We start from the raw sequence: 21,734 nt of genomic DNA, 5'->3' as shown, positions 1-21,734 counted from the left end.
TGAGAACTTTGCTGAATGTTTTTGTCTGCTTGCATGATGGATCTTTGAGTTATGACAAAGCTTACCACTTTCAGGGAAACCTGTTTATGCTAGTTTGATGAGGAACTTCTGTAAAGGAATTCTTGTACATTGCAGAGGGTATTGAAGCATCAGTAGCATGCACTGTTGATTCAGGAGTAACACTGTCCAGGTCTATATCACCACACTGAGAATACATTCCAGATTCCCAGAATATGTCAAACTGTGGCTGAGAGTTGTAGAGCAGCATTCCTCAAACTGGTTCAAGGACCGACAGTGGCCTGCAGCCCACTTTCTGGTCCTGCCTCAATGCTACAACCCACCCCCTGATTGTACAGTAGACTTTTGGTTGGCTAGATGCTAGCAGCAGCAGCTCCCTCATTCAGAGGAGGAAGGACCCCTAAATTTGCTTTGGGGCTTCCTCCAACCCTCCATACCAGTTTGGAGAAGTTCATTGCACTCAATGAAGTCATTCCACAAGCACAATGATTTTTGGATGTTAGTAATTGTCAGCAGATGGTGCCAATTTCTGCATCTATCCATCCTCTGCAGCACAATTTTGTGATTGGTGGACCTCAGTAATTTTTAGTTCTCAAATGGGCCCTAGGGGTAGCTTTGTAAGGAGACTGCTAGTAATGAGCGCACTTGCCCACATTGCTGATTTTCTGAATGAAGCATCCTTAAGTTTTTGAGGAACCCCAGAACACAGTTTGAAAACAACTTCATTAAGATATAGGAAATTATGCATAGTACCCCTAAAATCTGTTGTGCTTCAAGGTCTGATCGTTGTTTGTTAATCAAGCTAGCAGCAACTTGGATGCCTCTGGTCTCTAGAGAATCCTTTTTTGAAACATTTTATACTTTAATTCTTGCCCATTTACATCATTAGGGGAAAATCACCATCCATCTTATTGATGCATGATGAACTAAGGGGTAGCAAACATTGTGCCCTCCAGATATTGTTGGGCTAGAACTCCCATCATCACCAGCAAGTATGTCTACAGCGATGGTGGGAGACGTAGTGCAACAATATCTGGAGTGCATTATGTTGACTAACCCTTAACTAAATAACCCCTCTTTTTAAATTTCTATAATTCTGGAAGGGATTTTAAGATGAGGTAGATGAGGTAGAATTATCTTCTAGATTTAATGAATATCTAGACTAGGTCTAGATCAATTCCATATTTTATATGTAGTCCATCTCTTACTTAGTATAAAAACTCTCTCAATCTAGCAAAGTTGCATCTATCGTACAACATTTGCACACTAATGTTATTGCTGTGGCCAAGACCATAAACAGGAGACTGCAAAGCACTACTCTGAAAGCTTGTTTAGATGAGATCACAGGAAGTGTAAAACATCTCTTACACAGCAACATATGAGATAATGAAGCCAATTATTCAAAAGAAACAGAAGATGCTAATCATCATCTCTTTCCAATCTGGTCACATACCGACTCAGTGGTTGAAACAAGGTTTTCAAAGCATTACTGTATATTGTTACACATCCTTACTTTTCTGAGAATCAACAGGCAAGCATCTGTCAAGTTTTCTTGAGACAGTATGTGGTTCACAAGAATTTTGTTATATTTCAGTTTTAAAAAATGAATGTTTAATTGTGTATAGGAGTGGACTGCAAGGTAACTGTACCTGAAAACAATCACACTTACAAGAGAACAAAATTCAAAGAAAATGTGCATAAGGCAATGGTACATTATTAAACGTAATCTTTGAACAGGTGTCCCTACAAGGCAATTGAGCTAACACTACATGTAAGGAAACAATTTCAAAGTCACTGATAAACAAATCCACCAAATGTAGGAGTAAGGGTGTAGTGAGGAAACTGAGGCAGCAATTTCAATAATTGCACAGCAATTTAAGGCAGGAACAGATTTCACTGGGCTCTACTGCCCTTACTAGACTGTCTCCCGTGACTCTGTGGGACCTGAGAAAAAGACCTTCAGTGGGGTGGGGGAATACAATACTGTATAAAACTCAAGAAAACGCTGAAAGAGCTCTTATGTCCCACCCTGTACATACCCAGTACCCTCCAGATTTTATACTCGACAGAAGCAACATCCCCATTTAACCCCCAACAGCCCAGACATGGAGAAAGGAGACAGTGCTTCCTTTACACTAGCCAAGGACTTTTAAAAAAAAAGAAAAAAAAAGGAGTGGGGAAGGCCTTTTGGGTTTGATTATTTTTGTGCCTAAGACAGTCGCGTGATTATGCTTCCTGGGACTCCATTTAAGCGCCCCGTGGCGACTTGGAAAAGGGCAGGGGGGCGTCCCCAAACAAGTCTATTTCCCCACAGATTTAGCAGAAGCACTTCTGCATGCGAGGTGCAGCAAACCCTCCATGTCACTTGGAGAAGATGCTACAGAGGGCGAAGCGGAAAGACCAGACCGCGGCGGGACAGTTTTTGCACAGGCTCCTTGTCGCTATGGAGTCGCTCGTGAGGCGGCGGTCGGCGACGGCGCGGGGGGGGGGGGGGGGATAAGAGAGGAAGGAGGGAGGGAGGGAGCGAAGCGTTACTATTCCGGGATGGTGGCTGCCAGGGATGGGGCTCCGCAGCCCGCCACCAGCCCGCCCGCCTGCCTCGCGGCGCCGAGGGCCCTCAGCTCGCCGCCTCTCCCGCCGCTTTCCCTCCTCACCTGGGGGCTGTCCTCCAGCGTCTCCTCGATGGGCAGCTTGTCTATCCCAGGCATGTCGGCGGACGGATCTCCGCAGGCCGGACCGGCCCAGCTGCCCCCTCACGCCGCACCCAGCTGACGGGTCTCCACCCTCGCGCTCCCCTTTCCCTCCTCCCCGAGCAGCCACAACAGGGAAGCTCAGGAAATCCCGCCCCGGCACTTCCACGCAGCGGGCCGTGGCTGCAAAGGACGCCGCTGCTGCCGCCGCCTCCTCCCTCAGATGCGGCGGACCGCGCGCCGCCTGCTTCCCATTGGCTGAGAAGGCGGCCACTCCGAACCGAAGCAGCAGCAGGAGGAGGAGGAGGCGCGCGGCCTCTTATTTATTAATCCGGATCCACAGGCTCGCTCTTCTCCTGGCCTCTCATGCGGGGGTTGTTGCGCCGTGGCTGGCGGCCCATCCTGCCTCCCCCACCCCGTGTGGCCCTCAGAGGGTTTGCGGCTGGTCGCAAGTCCTCACCGGTCACAGCGGGCCTTCTCCATGAAGCCAGGGCAAAGGATGGCACAGGCACGCCATGTTGCGTGTCATCCCAGCCGATGCCCTTTTTCCCCTCCCAGCCTTGGCTCTTAAAATTACTGCTTTGCGGCCTAGCACACATCTCTGTTGTTAAGTGGATCTTTTAAACACGGTTTTATTTGTGTGTGGAATTTTTTGGCTTTTCTTACTTTACAATATTATTTTATTCGTTGGATACGAAAGGAGAATGGGTCGAAATATATTAAGGGTCTGCATAAAAGGCGGATCTACACGGATCCTCATGGATCCTCCAGTTTTTTAAAAATAATTCCAACAAATGCAGTGTCAAATCACACCTAGAAGGCACGCCTACAAACTGGACTATAAAAAACGTGGATCCAACAATTTGCCGCGCTGCAGCACCATAAAAACATGGATCCGAGGCACGGATCCTCATGAATTCATATGATTTTTATATTGAAACAAAATAAAAACACCATGCTACTGTAGACCACATCTTAGTCGGTAGGAGGAACCAAAAAAATCACGCATCCACTGTTTCGTGGTGCCGCAATGGCGCAAAAACATGGTTAAAAAACACGGATCCTCATGAATCCTCATGATTTTTGCACTTGATCAGCCAAAACTCATTTTCAAATTACACATCATGTCCAGGGGCACAACATCCACCACAGAAATCACGGATCCATGGCTTCCTGGCCATACCATGGCCCAAAAACGTGGTTTTCAAGAACGGATCCTCATGGATCCTCACACTTTTTGCATTGGGCCAACCCAAACTCACCGTCAAATCACACATCATAGCCAGGGGCACAGCCTACACCACAAAAAACTCAGATCCACGCCTGCCTGGCCACGCCCTAGCCCAAAAACGTGGTTCCGAAGCACGGATCCTCATGAATCCTCATGATTTTTGCACAAGATCAACCCAAAGTCACCATCAGATCAAACATCATGGCCATGGGCACAGCATCCACCACAAAAATCACGGATCCACGGCTTCCTGGCGAAACCGTGGCTCAAAAACGTGGTTTTCAAGAACGGATCTTCATGGATCCACACGCTTTCTGCATTGGGCCAACCCAAACTCACCGTCAAATCACATATCATAATAAGGGGCACAGCCTACACCACAAAAAACTCGGATCCACGCCTGCCTGGCCACGCCCTGGCCCAAAAACGTGGTTCCGAAGCACGGATCCTCATGAATCCTCATGATTTTTGCACTAGATCAGCCCAAAGTCACCATCAGATCAAACATCATGGCCAGCAGCACAGCATGCAACACAAAAATCACGTATCCACGGCTTCCTGGCAAAACCGTGGCCCAAAAACTTGGTTCCGAACCACAGATCCTCATGGATCCTCATGCTTTTTGCATCGGGCCACCCCAAACTCACCGACAAATCACACATCATGTCCAGAGGCACAGCCTGCACCACAAAAATCACGGATCCACGGCTTCCTGACCATACCGTGGCCCAAAAACGTGGTTTTGAAGCACGGATCCTCATGGATCCTCACGCTTTCTGCATTGGGCCAACCCAAACTCACTGTCAAATCACACATCATGCCCAGGGGTACAGATTACACCACAAAAAACTCAGATCCACGGCTTCCTGGCCACTCCAAGGCCCAAAAACGTGGTTCCGAAGCACGGATCCTCATGGATCCTCACGCTTTTTGCATTGGGCCAACCCAAACGCACCATCAAATCACACATCATGTCCAGGGGCACAGCCTGCACCACAAAAAACTCGGATCCATGGCTTCCTGACCATACCGTGGCCCAAAAACGTGGTTTTGAAGCACGGATCCTCATGGATCCTCACGCTTTCTGCATTGGGCCAACCCAAACTCACTGTCAAATCACACATCATGTCCAGGGGCACAGCTTACACCACAAAAATCTCGGATCCACGGCTTCCTGGCCACTCCAAGGCCCAAAAACGTGGTTCCGAAGCACGGATCCTCATGGATCCTCACGCTTTCTGCATTTGGCCACCCCAAACTCACCGTCAAATCACACATCATGTCCAGGGGCACAGCTTACACCACAAAAAACTCGGACCCACGGCTTCCTGGCCAATCCATGGCCCAAAAACGTGGTTTTGAAGCACGGATCCTCATGGATCCTCACACTTTTTGCATTGGGCCAACCCAAACTCACTGTCAAATCACACATCATATCCAGGGGCACAGCCTGCACCACAAAAATCATGGATCCACGGCTTCCTGGCCATACCGTGGCCCAAAAACGTGGTTTTAAAGCACGGATCTTCATGGATCCTCACGCTTTTTGCATTGGGCCAACCCAAAATCACTGTCAAATCACATATCATAGCCTGGGGCACAGCCTACACCACAAAAAACTCGGATCCACACCTGCCTGGCCATACCGTGGCCCAAAAACGTGGTTCCGAAGCATGGATCCTCATGGATCCTCCTGATTTTTGCACAAGACCATCCCAAAGTCACTATCAGATCAAACATCATGGCCAGGGGCACAGCATCCACCACAAAAATCACGGATCCACGGCTTCCTGGCCACTCCATGGCCCAAAAACGTGGTTTTGAAGCACGGATCCTCATGGATCCTCACGCTTTTTGCATTGGGCCAACCCAAACTCACCGTCAAATCACACATCATGGCCAGGGGCACAGCCTGCACCACAAAAAACTCGGATCCACGGCTTCCTGGCCATATTGTGGCCCAAAAACGTGGTTCCGAAGCACGGATCCTCATGGATCCTCACGCTTTTTGCATTGGGCCACCCCAAACTCACCATCAAATCACACATCATGTCCAGGGGTACAGTCTGCACCACAAAAGACTAGCATCCACGGTTATCTGGCAACGCCATGGCCCAAAAACGTCGTTTTGAAGGTCGGATCCTCATGGATCCTAACGCTTTTTTCATTGGGCCAACCAAAAATCAACGGCAAATCACACATCATATCCAGGGGCACAGCCTGCACCACAAAAATCATGGATCCACGGCTTCCTGGCCATACCGTGGCCCAAAAACGTGGTTTTAAAGCACGGATCTTCATGGATCCTCACGCTTTTTGCATTGGGCCAACCCAAAATCACTGTCAAATCACATATCATAGCCTGGGGCACAGCCTACACCACAAAAAACTCGGATCCACACCTGCCTGGCCATACTGTGGCCCAAAAACGTGGTTCCGAAGCATGGATCCTCATGGATCCTCCTGATTTTTGCACAAGACCATCCCAAAGTCACTATCAGATCAAACATCATGGCCAGGGGCACAGCATCCACCACAAAAATCACGGATCCACGGCTTCCTGGCCACTCCATGGCCCAAAAACGTGGTTTTGAAGCACGGATCCTCATGGATCCTCACGCTTTTTGCATTGGGCCAACCCAAACTCACCGTCAAATCACACATCATGGCCAGGGGCACAGCCTGCACCACAAAAAACTCGGATCCACGGCTTCCTGGCCATATTGTGGCCCAAAAACGTGGTTCCGAAGCACGGATCCTCATGGATCCTCACGCTTTTTGCATTGGGCCACCCCAAACTCACCATCAAATCACACATCATGTCCAGGGGTACAGTCTGCACCACAAAAGACTAGCATCCACGGTTATCTGGCAACGCCATGGCCCAAAAACGTCGTTTTGAAGGTCGGATCCTCATGGATCCTAACGCTTTTTTCATTGGGCCAACCAAAAATCAACGGCAAATCACACATCATTTCCAGGGGCACAGCCTGCACCAGAAAAATCACGGATCCATGGCTTCCTGGCCACTCCATGGCTCAAAAACATGGTTTTGAAGCACGGATCCTCATGGATCATCACACTTTTTGCATTGGGGAACCCCAAATTCACCCTTCATTCACATATCTTGTACATAACCACAGATCTGACCACAAACATCATGGATCTACTGCTTCATGGCCCTGGCCAGATGCTACCCTGGATATATTGGCCAATTTTTAGGTGGGTGTGCTGGGATGGAGGAAACAGTGTCGGCTGAATCTCTATCCTTTAAAGATGGGCGTCCAATGGCTGGGCCAGAATAATTTCAGTTTGGTTTGCCAGCTCCCAGCTCTTCATGGGGTGCAATAGTCACCTGTAGCTGCCATCAGGAGTCCTGGTGTGATCCTGGATGCTTCTGTCTCTATGGAGGCATTGGTCACAAATGTAGCCAAACTGGAATTTTTGAATCTATGTCAGGTTAGGCAATCGGCACTGTACCTGTCCCTTTCCAACCTAGCCATGGTGATCCATGCAGTAGTCACCTGCATACAGTACTAGAGTACTTTAACTTGCTATACACCTGAGCCGGGGAGTGCAGGGTTTAAATATGTGTGTGTGTGTGTGTGTGTGTGTGTGTGTGTGAGAGAGAGAGAGAGAGAGAGAGAGAGAGATATGCAGGGCTACCCTTGAGACTGCTCCAGAAACTCCAAATGGTCTAAAATGCAGATGCATGAGTTCTTTCTTGGACTTTGTGGAGAGCCCACATTCAGTTGGTTGTTAATCAGCTGGATTGGCTCCAGGTGGAGTATCAAATCAGGTTCAATGTTTTGGTGCTAATCTTTAAAGCCCTAAACAGTCTGTGACCTTTCTTATCTGTGGGAATTATCTTCCAATACACCCCCATGAGTGTGATGCTCATCTAACAGCAACCTACTGGTGGTCCCTGGCCCAAAACATATCCAGCTGTCCTCAACCAGAGCCAGAGCCTTTTTGGTGGAACACTTTGTCTAATGAGACCAGGGCTCAGTGCAATCTATCTCAGTTCTCTCACTTGTCATGGTGAGTGGGCTTGCACATTCCTATGACCCTTGTGAGTGAAGCCGTTGGGAATCTCGTACTCCCAGCAGGGTCACCCAAGGTGGTAAGGTCAAAGAAAATTAAATATGCTCAGAGTCCTGTAGTGATTTCATGCTCTTTATTGCAGCTTGTAAAACAGTGACTGAATTTCCCCCAAAACCTCAGGCTTTTATATACATTATTTACACAATGAGTCCCGTCTGAATGGCTGGTTCTGCTTCCCTCCTGGAGCCTGATTGGTCTTTCCTGCAAGCCAATCAATTCTTGCATTCTAGGATCCTACTTGCCTATTGTTCTAGGATCCAAGCTTAGTACATAACAGGGAAGGAGCTAGACAAAGAATGAGCCAAGAAGTCCTCAATGGCAGAACAGGCGGGTGATAACAAGCAGTGTGTTACAACGGCTGTGAAGGCGGATGAAGGCTGCATGAGATAGGATCCACCAGTTCGTCGTGACTACTCATGCCATCAGAACAGAGCCCTACTGCGAAGGCTGTGCGTTGGTCAGTGTGCACTGATCTACACACATAAAACAAATTCACGCACAGGCATCTTCCAAAAACCCAACCCAACCCCCCCAAACCCAACCCCCATGGCGATCACTAAATGGCTACAGGGGCAGGAATGTGAAGCCCCTAGTCATGAACCGACACATGGGCGTTCAGTCGTTCTGACTCAAGGAATAAGGCAGTTGAGCAGCTCAGCAGCTGTATCCATGACTGAGCAGCCCTTTTTAGGATCCACTATTCTCACCCCGAAAAGGAGAAGAGGCTGGAAATGGTGCCCTAAACATAGTATGCCTCCCTTTTTCCCTGACTGGATTACCGCGCCCAGGTGGAATCTCTTTTCCCATAGTTTGAATCTATTATTCTGCATCCTAGTCTCTAGAACAGCAGAAAACAAGCTTGCTCCCTCTTCAACATGACATCCCTTCAAATATTTAAACATGGCTATCATGTCACTCCTTAATCTTCTCTTCTCTAGACTAAACAAATCCAGCTCCCTAAGTCTCTCCTCATAGGGCTTGGATTACAGACCTTTTACATTTTGGTCACCCACCTCTGGACATGTTCCAGCTTGACAATATCCTTCTTCAACTGGACACAGTATTTCAGGTGTGGTCTGACCAACCAGAATAGTGTGGTAGCATTCCTTCACTTGATCTAGACACTATACTCCTATTGATGCAGCCCAGAATTGCATTGGCGTTCTTAGCTGCCACATCACACTGTTGACTCATATTCAGCTTGTGGTCAACTAAGACTCCCAGATCCCTTTCACTGGTACTGTTGTCAAGCCAAGTGTCCCCCACCTGTGCATTTCATTTTTTCTATCCAGGTGTAGTACCTTACATTTCTCCCTATTGAACTCCATATTGTTGGTTTTGGCCCAGCTCTCTAGGCTATTCAGGTCATTTTGAATTCTGACCCTGTCCTCTGGTGTATTAGCAACCTGTCAGGGAACTGACATCAGAGACACGGGAGAAGGAGAGGGTCTCAGACTCTGCAGGTGAAGGTCCTAGCACAAGGGGGAGACTCAGCTCGGTGGAAGGGGAAGGAAATACGCGTTACACCAAGAGTCCAGGAGAGCAATGGGAAGAGGAGGTGGAAGGGCTCCGGGATTCTTCCCTGGAAGTCAGTGAAGAGAGCCCAGGCACTCCGCTACCCACGCCCACCCTGCGCAGGAGACTCCCGCGCAATGAGAGGCGGAGACGATTAGGTGTCAAACAGCTTTTATGCTGGCAGAGGTTTAAGAAACGCCCACAGACAGATTCTGTCAGTGACTGAGGCAGTCAAGCGGAGATGGGCTGTGCAGTCCGAAGGATTTAACCAGGCAACCAAGCACCCAAACGGGGTCGGTTTACGCACGAGTAACTCCAAACCACTACACAACCCCTCCCAGTTTGCAGTCATTTGCAAATTTGATTAGCACGCCCTCTATTCCATCATCCAAATCATTTATAAAAATATTGAATAGCACCAGGCCCAGGACAGAACCTTGTGGAACCCCAATAGTCATTTTTTTCCAGGATGAAGGTGAGCCACTGATGAGCACTCTTTGGGTTCAGCCCATCAACCAATTACAAATCCACCTAACGGTAGCTTTGTCTAGCCCACATTTTACTAGTTGTTTTGCAATAATATCATGGGGGACCTTTTCAAAGGCCTTACCAAAGTCAAGGTAAGCTGGTACAAGGGAAAGCAGGATTGTAATTACCGTAAAAATTACTGATCACTTTGGATCAGCAGTCTCAACCTAACCCGCTATGTGGGGAGAGCCATGTGTTCCTTTGGAAGGCAAGTGGAATACAGTGTGATACTTATTCATTCATTCATTTATTTACGGCTATTAGCCCATAAAATATGTACAAACATAAAAAAGCACAAAGGCTTAAAAACCGAAATATCTGACAACAGAAGGTGAACACTGCGATGCAAGGGTGGGTCATTGGGCAGAGCCAAATAACAGGATGGGGCCCGGAGAGCTCCAAGGGACGGTTCACAGAAAAAGGAAAACTGAAGACGAGATCCGACATGCACTCAATACAGTGTGATATACTGACAGTTGTTTTAAAAGATGTAACTGTAACTTAAAATCCAGTATCAGAAAAAAACAAAAATAGATGGTCCCTGTGTGGATAGTCATGGTTGCATGATGGAGCCACCCCAGTGACCATGTGGCCTGATATAAGAGGGTTCTAAAATCAGTCCTGAAAGTAGACTGGTTGAGAATGACACACGCATAGCTTTTGCTCTGCCATTAACAAGGTGAGCTGAAGCAAATTGCCTCCCTTTGGGCTTAGCAATATTTCCTACAGCATTCTTGTTGAAGGGCATTGGAGAGTTAGGTGAGGGTCACTTTTCTGTTTTTCCATCAAGCCCCCGGACAAGAATGCCACGGCATCAGCCCCAAACACCCAGTCTCATAACAAAAAATACTCAACGGAGTTAGGGCTGAGGGTAGGGGAAGTACAATCATGATCTTTCCAGTCCTCTAGAAGCTGAACCTTTTGGTCATTGTGGTCATGGAGCCAAATATCTGTTCCCAAGTTTAAAGATCTAAACAAGTAAAGAACAAGCTTGCCCTTTGCATGCAAAAGCCCTGAAATTCAGCCCATTGGGCAACGGATCATGGGGCTGGGAGGAGGGAGGTAAGGACTAGCACCTTCTCTGCCCTCCACCTCCAATTTGAGAAGCTGAATGTTTATAAAGGCACTTAGCCGATTTCTGCCACGGAAATTCTGAACAGAAACACTCTGCAGGATCAGCTCCCAAAAGAAACTGCTCTATGGTCTCTGTGTTGGGAAATGGGAACAGATCTTGCTCATCACCAACCTTTCCTCCTCAAATCAGTATCACTACAAGGCTGAACTGAACAGCTTGCTCCAGAGTTTTAAGAGATACGATTCTGTGGTGTAGTGATTAAGAGGGGTGGACTCTAATCTGGTGAGCTGGGTTCGCTTCCCCGCTCCTCCACATGCAGCTGCTGGGTGACCTTGGGCCAGTCACACTTCTCTCTGAACTCTCTCAGCCCCACCTACCTCACAAGGTGTCTGTTGTGGGGGTGGAAGGGAAAGGAGATTTTTAGCCACTTTGAGACTTCTTCAAGTAGAGAAAAGCAGGATATAAAAACTAACTCCATAAATAAGAATTCTACGGAAAAGGACCATCCCTGCCATGATGATGAAAACTATATGTTTGGATTTTGCTGTATTATAACAACCTGTGGAATATGACACTTTGCAGTTTCAAAATCTATTTGGCCACAGTGGATTGACAGTCTGGACACACGAAAACCTCTGGAAGATCTTTTGAATCAATGCCTATGTGAAAGCAGTGGTACCAGTCCTTGCAGTTTCCTTCACAGTAAACCATAGTTAGGTCACCACTGGGCCTCCTGCACCCTTCCTTCAAGAAACATAGTGGCCAGCAGCCTTCAAACAAGGAAGGTAAAATATCTGAGCAATAGGTTAGTGTATCCTTCCATCCCTCTGGGCAAGGTCGAGACACAGTAATATAACTCTCGTTCAAGATTTGTCTCTTCTTGGGAGGAACAGCATCAATTTCCACTTGAAAATATTTGTCTTGTCTTTCAAAATAGTTTTTCCTACAGTACTGTATTATTTCTTTTGCAATCCAGGGTCTAATGGCAGCTGTCAGGGAACTGACATCAGAGACACGGGAGAGGGAGAGGGTCTCAGATTCTGCAGGTGAAGGTCCTAGCACAAGGGGGAGACTCAGCTTGGTGGAAGGGGAAGGAAATACGCGTGACACCAAGAGTCCAGGAGAGCAATGGGAAGAGGAGGTGGAAGGGCTCCGGGATTCTTCCCTGGAAGTCAGTGAAGAGAGCCCAGGCACTCCGCTACCCACGCCCACCCTGCGCAGGAGACTCCCGCGCAATGAGAGGCGGAGACGATTAGGTGTCAAAAAGCTTTTATGATGAGTTTGGCCTGGCCCAATGCGAAAAGCGTAAGGATCCATGAGGATCCGTGCTTCAAAACTACGTTTTTGGGCCACGGTATGGCCAGGAAGCCGTGGATCTCAGTTTTTTGTGGTCCGGGCTGTGCCGCCGGCGATGATGTGTGATTTGATGGTGAATTTGGGCTGATCTAGTGCAAAAAGCGTGAGGATCCATGAGGATCCGTGCTTCAAAACCATGTCTTTGGGCCATGCCGTTGCCAGATAACTGTGGACCTGAGTTTTCTGTGCTGCAGGCTGTGCCCCTGGACATGATGTTTGATATGGCAGTGAATTTGGGGTGGCCTAATGCAAAAAGCGTTAGGATCTGTGCAGATCCGACCTTCAAAACCACGTTTTTGGGCCATGCCGTTGCCAGATAACCGTGGACCTGAGTTTTCTGTGCTGCAGGCTGTGCCCCTGGACATGATGTTTGATATGACAGTGAATTTGGGGTGGCCTAATGCAAAAAGCGTTAGGATCCGTGCAGATCCGACCTTCAAAACCACGTTTTTGGGCCACGGTATGGCCAGGAAGCCGTGGATCCATGATTTTTGTGGTGGATGCTGTGCCCCTGGCCATGATGTTTGATCTGATGGTGACTTTGGGCTGATCTAGTGCAAAAATAATGAGGACCCATGAGGATCCGTGCTTCGAAACCACGTTTTTGGTCCATGGCGTTGCCAGATAACCGTGGATCCGAGTTTTTTGTTGTGTAGGCTGTGCCCCTGGACATGATGTGTGATTTGACGGTGAGTTTAGGGTAGCTCAATGCAAAAAGCGTGAGGATCCATGAGGATCCGTCCTTCAAAACCACATTTTCGGGCCATGGATTTACCAGGAAGTCATGGATCCGTGACTTTTGTGGTGTAGGCTGTGCTCCTGGCTATGATGTGTGATTTGACAGTGAGTTTGGGGTGGTCCAATGCAAAAAGCGTGAAGATCCATGAGGATCCGTGGTCCGGAACCACGTTTTTGGGCCACGGTATGGCCAGGAAGCCGTGGATCCGTGATTTTTGTGGTGGATGCTGTGCCCCTGGCCATGATGTTTGATCTGATAGTGACTTTGGGATGGTCTTGTGCAAAAATCATGAGGATCCATGAGGATCCATGCTTCGGAACCACGTTTTTGGGCCACGGTATGGCCAGGCAGGTGTGGATCCGAGTTTTTTGGGGTGTAGGCTGTGCCCCAGGCTATGATATGTGATTTGACAGTGATTTTGGGTTGGCCCAATGCAAAAAGCGTGAGGATCCATGAAGATCTGTGCTTTAAAACCACGTTTTTGGGCCATGGAGTGGCCAGGAAGCCGTGGATCCGAGTTTTTTGTGGTGTAAGCTGTGCCCCTGGACATGATGTGTGATTTGACAGTGAGTTTGGGTTGGCCCAATGCAAAAAGCGTGAGGATCCATGAGGATCCGTTCTTGAAAACCATGTTTTTGGGCCACGGTATGGCCAGGAAGCCGTGGATCCGTGATTTCTGTGGTGGATGCTGTGCCCCTGGACATGATGTGTAATTTGACAGTGAGTTTGGGTTGGTCCAATGCAAAAAGCGTGAGGATCCATGAGGATCCGTGCTTTGGAACCACGTTTTTGGGCCATGGAGTGGGGAGGAAGCCGTGGATCTGAGTTTTTTGTGGTGTAAGCTGTGCCCCTGGACATGATGTGTGATTTGACGGTGAGTTTGGGTTGGCCCAATGCAAAAAGTGTGAGGATCCATGAGGATCCGTGCTTCGGAACCACGTTTTTGGGCCATGGCATTGCCAGATAACCGTGGATCCGAGTTTTTTGTGGTGCAGGCTGTGCCCCTGGGAATGATGTGTGATTTGACGGTGAGTTTGGGTTGGCCCAATGCAAAAAGTGTGAGGATCCATGAGGATCCGTGCTTCGGAACCACGTTTTTGGGCCATGAAGTGGCCAGGAAGCCATGGATCCGAGTTTTTTGTGGTGCAGGCTGTGCCCCTGGGAATGATGTGTGATTTGACGGTGAGTTTGGGTTGGTCCAATGCAGAAAGCGTGAGGATCCATGAGGATCCGTGCTTTGGAACCACGTTTTTGGGCCACAATATGGCCAGGAAGCCGTGGATCCGAGTTTTTTGTGGTGCAGGCTGTGCCCCTGGGAATGATGTGTGATTTGACGGTGAGTTTGGGTTGGCCCAATGCAAAAAGCGTGAGGATCCATGAGGATCCGTGCTTCGGAACCACGTTTTTGGGCCATGAAGTGGCCAGGAAGCCGTGGATCCGAGTTTTTTGTGGTGCAGGCTGTGCCCCTGGGAATGATGTGTGATTTGATGGTGAGTTTGGGTTGGCACAATGCAGAAAGCGTGAGGATCCATGAGGATCCGTGCTTTGGAACCACGTTTTTGGGCCATGGAGTGGGGAGGAAGCCGTGGATCCGAGTTTTTTGTGGTGTAAGCTGTGCCCCTGGACATGATGTGTGATTTGACGGTGAGTTTGGGTTGGCCCAATGCAAAAAGTGTGAGGATCCATGAGGATCCGTGCTTCGGAACCACGTTTTTGGGCCATGGCATTGCCAGATAACCGTGGATCTGAGTTTTTTCTGGTGCAGGCTGTGCCCCTGGGAATGATGTGTGATTTGACGGTGAGTTTGGGTTGGTCCAATGCAAAAAGCGTGAGGATCCATGAGGATCCGTGCTTTGGAACCACGTTTTTGGGCCATGGAGTGGGGAGGAAGCCGTGGATCCGAGTTTTTTGTGGTGTAAGCTGTGCCCCTGGGAATGATGTGTGATTTGACGGTGAGTTTGGGTTGGCCCAATGCAAAAAGTGTGAGGATCCATGAGGATCCGTGCTTCGGAACCACGTTTTTGGGCCATGGCATTGCCAGATAACCGTGGATCCGAGTTTTTTGTGGTGCAGGCTGTGCCCCTGGGAATGATGTGTGATTTGACGGTGAGTTTGGGTTGGTCCAATGCAAAAAGCGTGAGGATCCATGAGGATCCGTGCTTTGGAACCACGTTTTTGGGCCATGGAGTTGCCAGGAAGCCGTGGATCCGAGTTTTTTGTGGTGCAGGCTGTGCCCCTGGGAATGATGTGTGATTTGATAGTGAGTTTGGGTTGGCACAATGCAGAAAGCGTGAGGATCCATGAGGATCCGTGCTTTGGAACCACGTTTTTGGGCCATGGAATGGCCAGGAAGCCATGGATCCGAGTTTTTTGTGGTGTAAGCTGTGCCCCTGGACATGATGTGTGATTTGACGGTGAGTTTGGGTTGGCCCAATGCAAAAAGTGTGAGGATCCATGAGGATCCGTGCTTCGGAACCACGTTTTTGGGCCATGGCATTGCCAGATAACCGTGGATCTGAGTTTTTTCTGGTGCAGGCTGTGCCCCTGGGAATGATGTGTGATTTGACGGTGAGTTTGGGTTGGTCCAATGCAAAAAGCGTGAGGATCCATGAGGATCCGTGCTTTGGAACCACGTTTTTGGGCCATGGAGTGGCCAGGAAGCCGTGGATCCGAGTTTTTTGTGGTGCAGGCTGTGCCCCTGGGAATGATGTGTGATTTGATAGTGAGTTTGGGTTGGCACAATGCAGAAAGCGTGAGGATCCATGAGGATCCGTGCTTTGGAACCACGTTTTTGGGCCATGGAATGGCCAGGAAGCCATGGATCCGAGTTTTTTGTGGTGTAAGCTGTGCCCCTGGACATGATGTGTGATTTGACGGTGAGTTTGGGCTGATCTAGTGCAAAAATCATAAGGATTCATGAGGATCCGTGCTTCGGAACCACGTTTTTGGGCCAGGGCGTGGCCAGGCAGGTGTGGATCCGAGTTTTTTGTGTTGTAGGCTGTGCCCCTTACTATGATATGTGATTTGACGGTGAGTTTGGGTTGGCCCGATGCAGAAAGCGTGTGGATCCATGAAGATCCGTTCTTGAAAACCACGTTTTTGGGCCACGGTTTCGCCAGGAAGCCGTGGATGCGTGATTTCTGTGGTGGATGTTGTGCCCCTGGACATGATTTGTAATTTGAAAGTGAGTTTGGGCTGATCTAGTGCAAAAATCATGAGGATCCATGAGGATCCGTGTTTTTTAACCATGTTTTTGCGCCCCTGCGCCCCCCCGAAACAGTGGATGCGTGATTTTTTTGATGCTTTCTACAGAGTAAGACATGGTCTACAGTATCATGGTGGTTTTATTTAATTTGAATGAAAAAATCATATGAATTCACGAGGATCCGTGTAGATCCGCCTTTTACCTTTTTCCTATATTAAGAGGCATACAGAGCCTGGGATCTGCAAATTCCAGATGGATTTGAAAATGATGTCCATAGTATTAATAACTGCCAGCTGGTTGTTAACTCTTGTCTGCACCATTAGGAGGAGGGAGTATGCTCTGCTTATCCAACATTATGCTTACCTAGCCAACAGCAAAGTGTCTGAGGCCAATCAAAAATAATTGATCTTATATTAGTACTGTTTTTAAAATAAAGTTATACTGAGCACTTTAAGAATACTGTTGTGAGTTTGCCAGGGTCAGTCTGGATGACACCCATGGGTCCCTTCAAACCTGTGATCCAGTGTATGTGGGGGTGGAATCTCTGTGAGGAAACCAGTTGAACCTGTTCCTTTGGTAAGGTAATGGCAGGCAGTATACGGTAATAGTGCTGTTTACATTAGCCATGCTGCCTTATAGACAAGTGGGGTTAACCCTGCCCCTACTTGGAATCAAGATCACCTTGTAAGGTAGAAGAATGGTAGCCAGGGTTTTGTGGGTAAGTTTTGGCTGATACTGGAAGCTGAAGAGACAGTTATAGAATCATAGAATCATAGAGTTGGAAGAGACCACAAGGGCCATCGAGTCCAACCCCCTGCCAAGCAGGAAACACCATCAGAGCACTCCTGACATATGGTTGTCAAGCCTCTGCTTCAAGACCTCCAAAGAAGGAGACTCCACCACACTCCTTGGCAGCAAATTCCACTGTCGAACAGCTCTTACTGTCAGGGAGTTCTTCCTAATGTTTAGGTGGAATCTTCTTTCTTGTAGTTTGGATCCATTGCTCCGTGTCCGCTTCTCTGGAGCAGCAGAAAACAGCCTTTCTCCCTCCTCTATGTGACATCCTTTTATATATTTGAACATGGCTATCATATCACCCCTTAACCTCCTCTTCTCCAGGGTAAACATGCCCAGCTCCCTTAGCCGTTCCTCATAAGGCATCATTTCCAGGCCTTTGACCATTTTGGTTCCAGGCCTTTGACCACGTTCCAGTTTGTCAGTGTCCTTCTTGAACTGTGGTGCCCAGAACTGGACACAGTACTCCAGGTGAGGTCTGACCAGAGCAGAATACAGTGGCACTATTACTTCCCTTGATCTAGATGCTATACTCCTATTGATGAGGCCCAGTTATGTCATGCTCTGTGCTGGTGGACCCAAGCACTGTGGTTTGGAGCTTCCCTGGAACCTAAATGGAGAATTGATATGTTTGTGTGTTAATGCTGTGAGCCAATCTTATGCTTAAATTGTATATATGTGTAAATGCAACCACATATCCTAAAGACACCAAAATCTCTATTGACCTTCATTCCAAGAAAATAGAACCCTAGCTAAGCACAGAAATCCCAGCAATCTCATTGCTCAGAGACTGGGATACATGCAGCAGTACATTAGTATATATAAACCCAAGTCATTATGATAAGAATTACTCCGTTATCAAATATTTACCATGTGTAATACAAACTGACTTAGAAAAAGTAAGACCTTTAATGAAATGATTAACTAGCAGTGTAATCTAATGTCTACTCAGAAATAAGCACTACAGTATTGAATTCAGTGGTTCTTACTCCCAGGTAAGTGTATAGAACTGCAGCCTAGGCCATTATGGTTTTTTCCTGGTTTGACCTTTTCCCCTCTCTTTTTATGTATACTGAGATGGCACTGGCTGGGCTGCCAGATACATCAAAATAGTACATCAAAATAGTCCAATGTTTCTAATTTTAGGAAATAAAGCATAAATCAAAATTCCAGTGTACTGAAGTTACATTACCACCAGAAAGCATAATAAGGCTGCATTTGCACTTATTCTCAAGGTGCATCCATGTTTTTTAACCCATTCCAGAGTAAAATACTTTTCTGCGGTAGTGACTGCATCTTTAGGAAGATAAGGGACACTGTCATTAGTTACCCATACTACATCTGCCATTCACTCTTTACATTTTAATAATAATAATAATAAAAAATTTTATTTGCACCCCGCCCTCCCTAGCCGAAGCCAGGCTCAGAGCGGCTAACATCATACAAAGAACACAGTATACATAAAAACAGGCATCAATTAATTAAAATACATCTTAAAATTACGTAATTCAGACAAATTAAAATCTGGACAAATGGCAGTTATCAGGTTAAGATTGAGAGCGGTTAATACTTGCCAGGACCAATTGTTTTCACTAATCATATAAGGACCTGTGAACAGGCTGGGGGGCCTCCTTCACCTAAATCACAATAGAGGTGAGGAACTTCAGGTCAGGCAGGCCAAATGGTGCCCTCCAGCCTTCTCTATCTGCCTGCAGGACTCTTTCCAGGCCATACCTTCTCCCTAGCTACACCCAGGCTCTTCATCCTAGGCTGAAGCCCTCACCACCCCTCCTCCTGCTTGCTTAGACTGAAGATAGAGAGATACAGACAGTTCACTGGCAAAATTGGAACAAGTATAGCTAGACAATTGCACCTTGAGAGCATTGCTCACTTCAAGAGTCCAACAGATAACAAAGGTTCTACAATAAACATTCAAATACTGTTTTATTTGTAAATGTATTCCCCAAGAAGAACAGAGTTTGTATACATACTGGATTTTTAAAGTCGAACATGTTTATGGGATGTTTTGCACTGCTGCAGATTGCTTGCTGTCTTTTCCCACATTTCATTGCTGGGTTTCCATCTGGTATGGAACAGTGCTCTTATTTCCTTGGGCTGTGGTGCACATCACACTGAACTAAACTTTGGCTGAGCACAGACGTGTGGCTTGGTTGGAGCTCATACCTAATTTGCTTTTCCCTGGTCCTTTTCAAGCCTGTGCTGAGGTAAGCCAAGGATTTGCTTCATGTGCTCTCTGAACTCAGGCTTGTGCTTAACCTGTCTCCAGACAGACTTTGGTTACAGCTTGTGGTTAGTCTAAGGTTACCAGATTCCCCCCCCCCCCCCAATGAATCTGGGGACACTTTTCAACTTCAATAGGAATGTTAGGATTTTGTCCGGGGATTGATTTGTAAATCCAGGGACTGTCCCTGGGAAACGGGTACATCTGGTAACCTAAGGTTAGTCTGGAGAGAGCTTAACCACAAACCTGGGTTTGGTCAGCATACTAAGCCAAGGCAGCAAAAAAGGACTTGAAAGGAGCAAAGCAGGCTTCAGTAGTATGCCATACATAAAGTACAGTAATTTATTTCTCTAGTTTTACCTTCCATGGAAGCCATTCTCAGAAAACAAACTATGATAAATGCAAATATTAACTGATTATTAACTCAAAATAATGTAAGCTTATTATTCATAGATTAATTAAGCTCTCATTTTTTTAATTTATTTTGAATAAGGAATAAAAGAGACTTTCATGTTTTTAATAACTATAATTTACCTTACCCCCAAAGCTTACACTAAGAAATTGCCAACACTAGATGGCAGCATTATAGAGCTTTTATTCAGGTTAATGTTCTTTTCAGTACAAACTACTGTAGAACAAAAAGCAATAATTTAACATTCATTTTAAAATAAAAAGTGGCACAAAATGGCACAATGTTATTCCCGACTCAGGGGAATTCTGTGGATATAGCGTATCTTGATTTCAGTGAGGCTTTTGACAAAGTCCTCCATTATATTCTTGCAGAGAAGCTGGCAAAATGTGTGCTGGGCAAGGTGGATTTACAGCTGGATAAATGACCAAACTCAAGAGTGCTCATTAATGGTTATCATCCTGGGAAAAGTGACAAGTGGGATGCCACAGGGTTCTGTCCTGGGTCTGTTGTTGTTCAATGTCTTTATAAATGACTTGGATGAAGGAATTGAGAGGATGCAGATGACACCAAATTTGCAGATGACATCAAACTGGGAGGGGTAGCGAATGCCACAGAAGACAGAATTGGAATTCAAAATGACTTTAACAGATTGGGACAAATAAAAAACTCTACATTTAGGTAGGGAGAACCAGCTGCACAAATATAAGATGAGAGACACCTGGATTTCCAACAGTAAATATTAAAAGGATTTAGAGGTCTTCGACCATAAGCTTAACATGAGCCAACAGTGTAAGGCAGCAGCAAATAAACTAATACTATTCTAGGCTGCATGAACAGAAGTATACTGTCCAGATTAAGGGAAGAAATAGTACCACTATTCTGCCTTGGTCAGACCACACCTGGAATACTGTTTAGGGAAGCTTTTAATATCTGAAGGACTATTGTATTTTAATATTTTGTTGGAAGCTGCCCAGAGTGGCTGGGTGAAATCTAGTATGATTAAATGGGCACAGGATATGGGGCATGACATTGAGCTTGCTGACTGGGAGCAGTTATGGACCACTGGTGTTAAATTCACGGCATGTAATGCCTTAAGAGAAAACATTATGAAAATGATCTACAGGTGGTACATGACTCCGGCTAAGTTAGCAAAGATATATCATTTGCCCAATAACAAGTGTTGGAAATGTAATGAAACGGAGGGAACCTTCTATCACCTTTGGTGGACCTGCCCGAAGATTAAGGCTTTCTGGGAAATGATCTATAATGAAATTAAAAAAGTTCTGAAGAGAACCTTTATTAAAAAACCAGAAGCCTTTCTCTTGGGCATGGTGGGCCAAATGGTGCCAAAGAAGGATAGGACATTTTTTATGTATGCCACAACAGCAGCAAGAATCCTTCTAGCAAAGTATTGGAAGACGCAAGATTTACCCACGTTGGAAGAATGGCAGACGAAGGTGATTGACTATATAGGACTGGCAGAGATGACTGGCAGAATTCGAGACCGGGGGAAAGAGGCGGTGGATGAAGATTGGAACAAATTCAAAGTTTATCTTAAAAACTGTTGTAATTTGGAAAATTAGGGGCTCAGGGCAATAAGAGATAAAGAACTACAGTTGTATTAATAACTTATGGAAGTTAAATCTATGAAATATAAACAAGTTTATTACGAAAGGGTTGCTGAAAAATCTTGAAACAAGAATGCAGAAAAGGGGTGGTACGGGGAAGTCGATCTTGTGTTTGTTTATGTTTTTGCTTTGTTTCTTTTTTACTTGTGAAAAACTAATAAAATTTTATTTCAAAAAAAAAACAAAAACACAGAGT

At 46.6% G+C, this 21,734-nt stretch overlaps 1 protein-coding gene and 1 long non-coding RNA gene across 2 annotated transcripts in view; both read right to left on the bottom strand.

Moving 5' to 3' along the window:
• The window catches only part of APPL1 (adaptor protein, phosphotyrosine interacting with PH domain and leucine zipper 1), a 40,044-nt gene extending 37,237 nt beyond the window's left edge, over window positions 1-2,807 (bottom strand). Inside the window, exon 1 of the mRNA XM_028719105.2 lies at window positions 2,673-2,807. Within this exon, the coding sequence (XP_028574938.2) occupies window positions 2,673-2,726 (54 nt within the window). The 5' untranslated portion in view covers window positions 2,727-2,807. The remainder of the gene's footprint in view (window positions 1-2,672) is intronic.
• A 5,294-nt stretch (window positions 2,808-8,101) lies between these two features.
• Window positions 8,102-10,900, bottom strand: LOC144327009 (uncharacterized). The gene is made up of 2 exons (XR_013391982.1): window positions 9,891-10,900; window positions 8,102-9,449 (listed from the first exon to the last, which is right to left on the bottom strand). It is a non-coding gene; the product is annotated as an uncharacterized LOC144327009 (long non-coding RNA).
• Window positions 10,901-21,734: the final 10,834 nt, after the last annotated feature.

This window comes from Podarcis muralis, chromosome 2 (assembly GCF_964188315.1).
Source record: "Podarcis muralis chromosome 2, rPodMur119.hap1.1, whole genome shotgun sequence".
Lineage (NCBI taxonomy): Eukaryota > Metazoa > Chordata > Lepidosauria > Squamata > Lacertidae > Podarcis > Podarcis muralis.
Note: the sequence above shows the minus strand (reverse complement) of the source record. Positions and strands in the feature narration are given on the sequence as shown.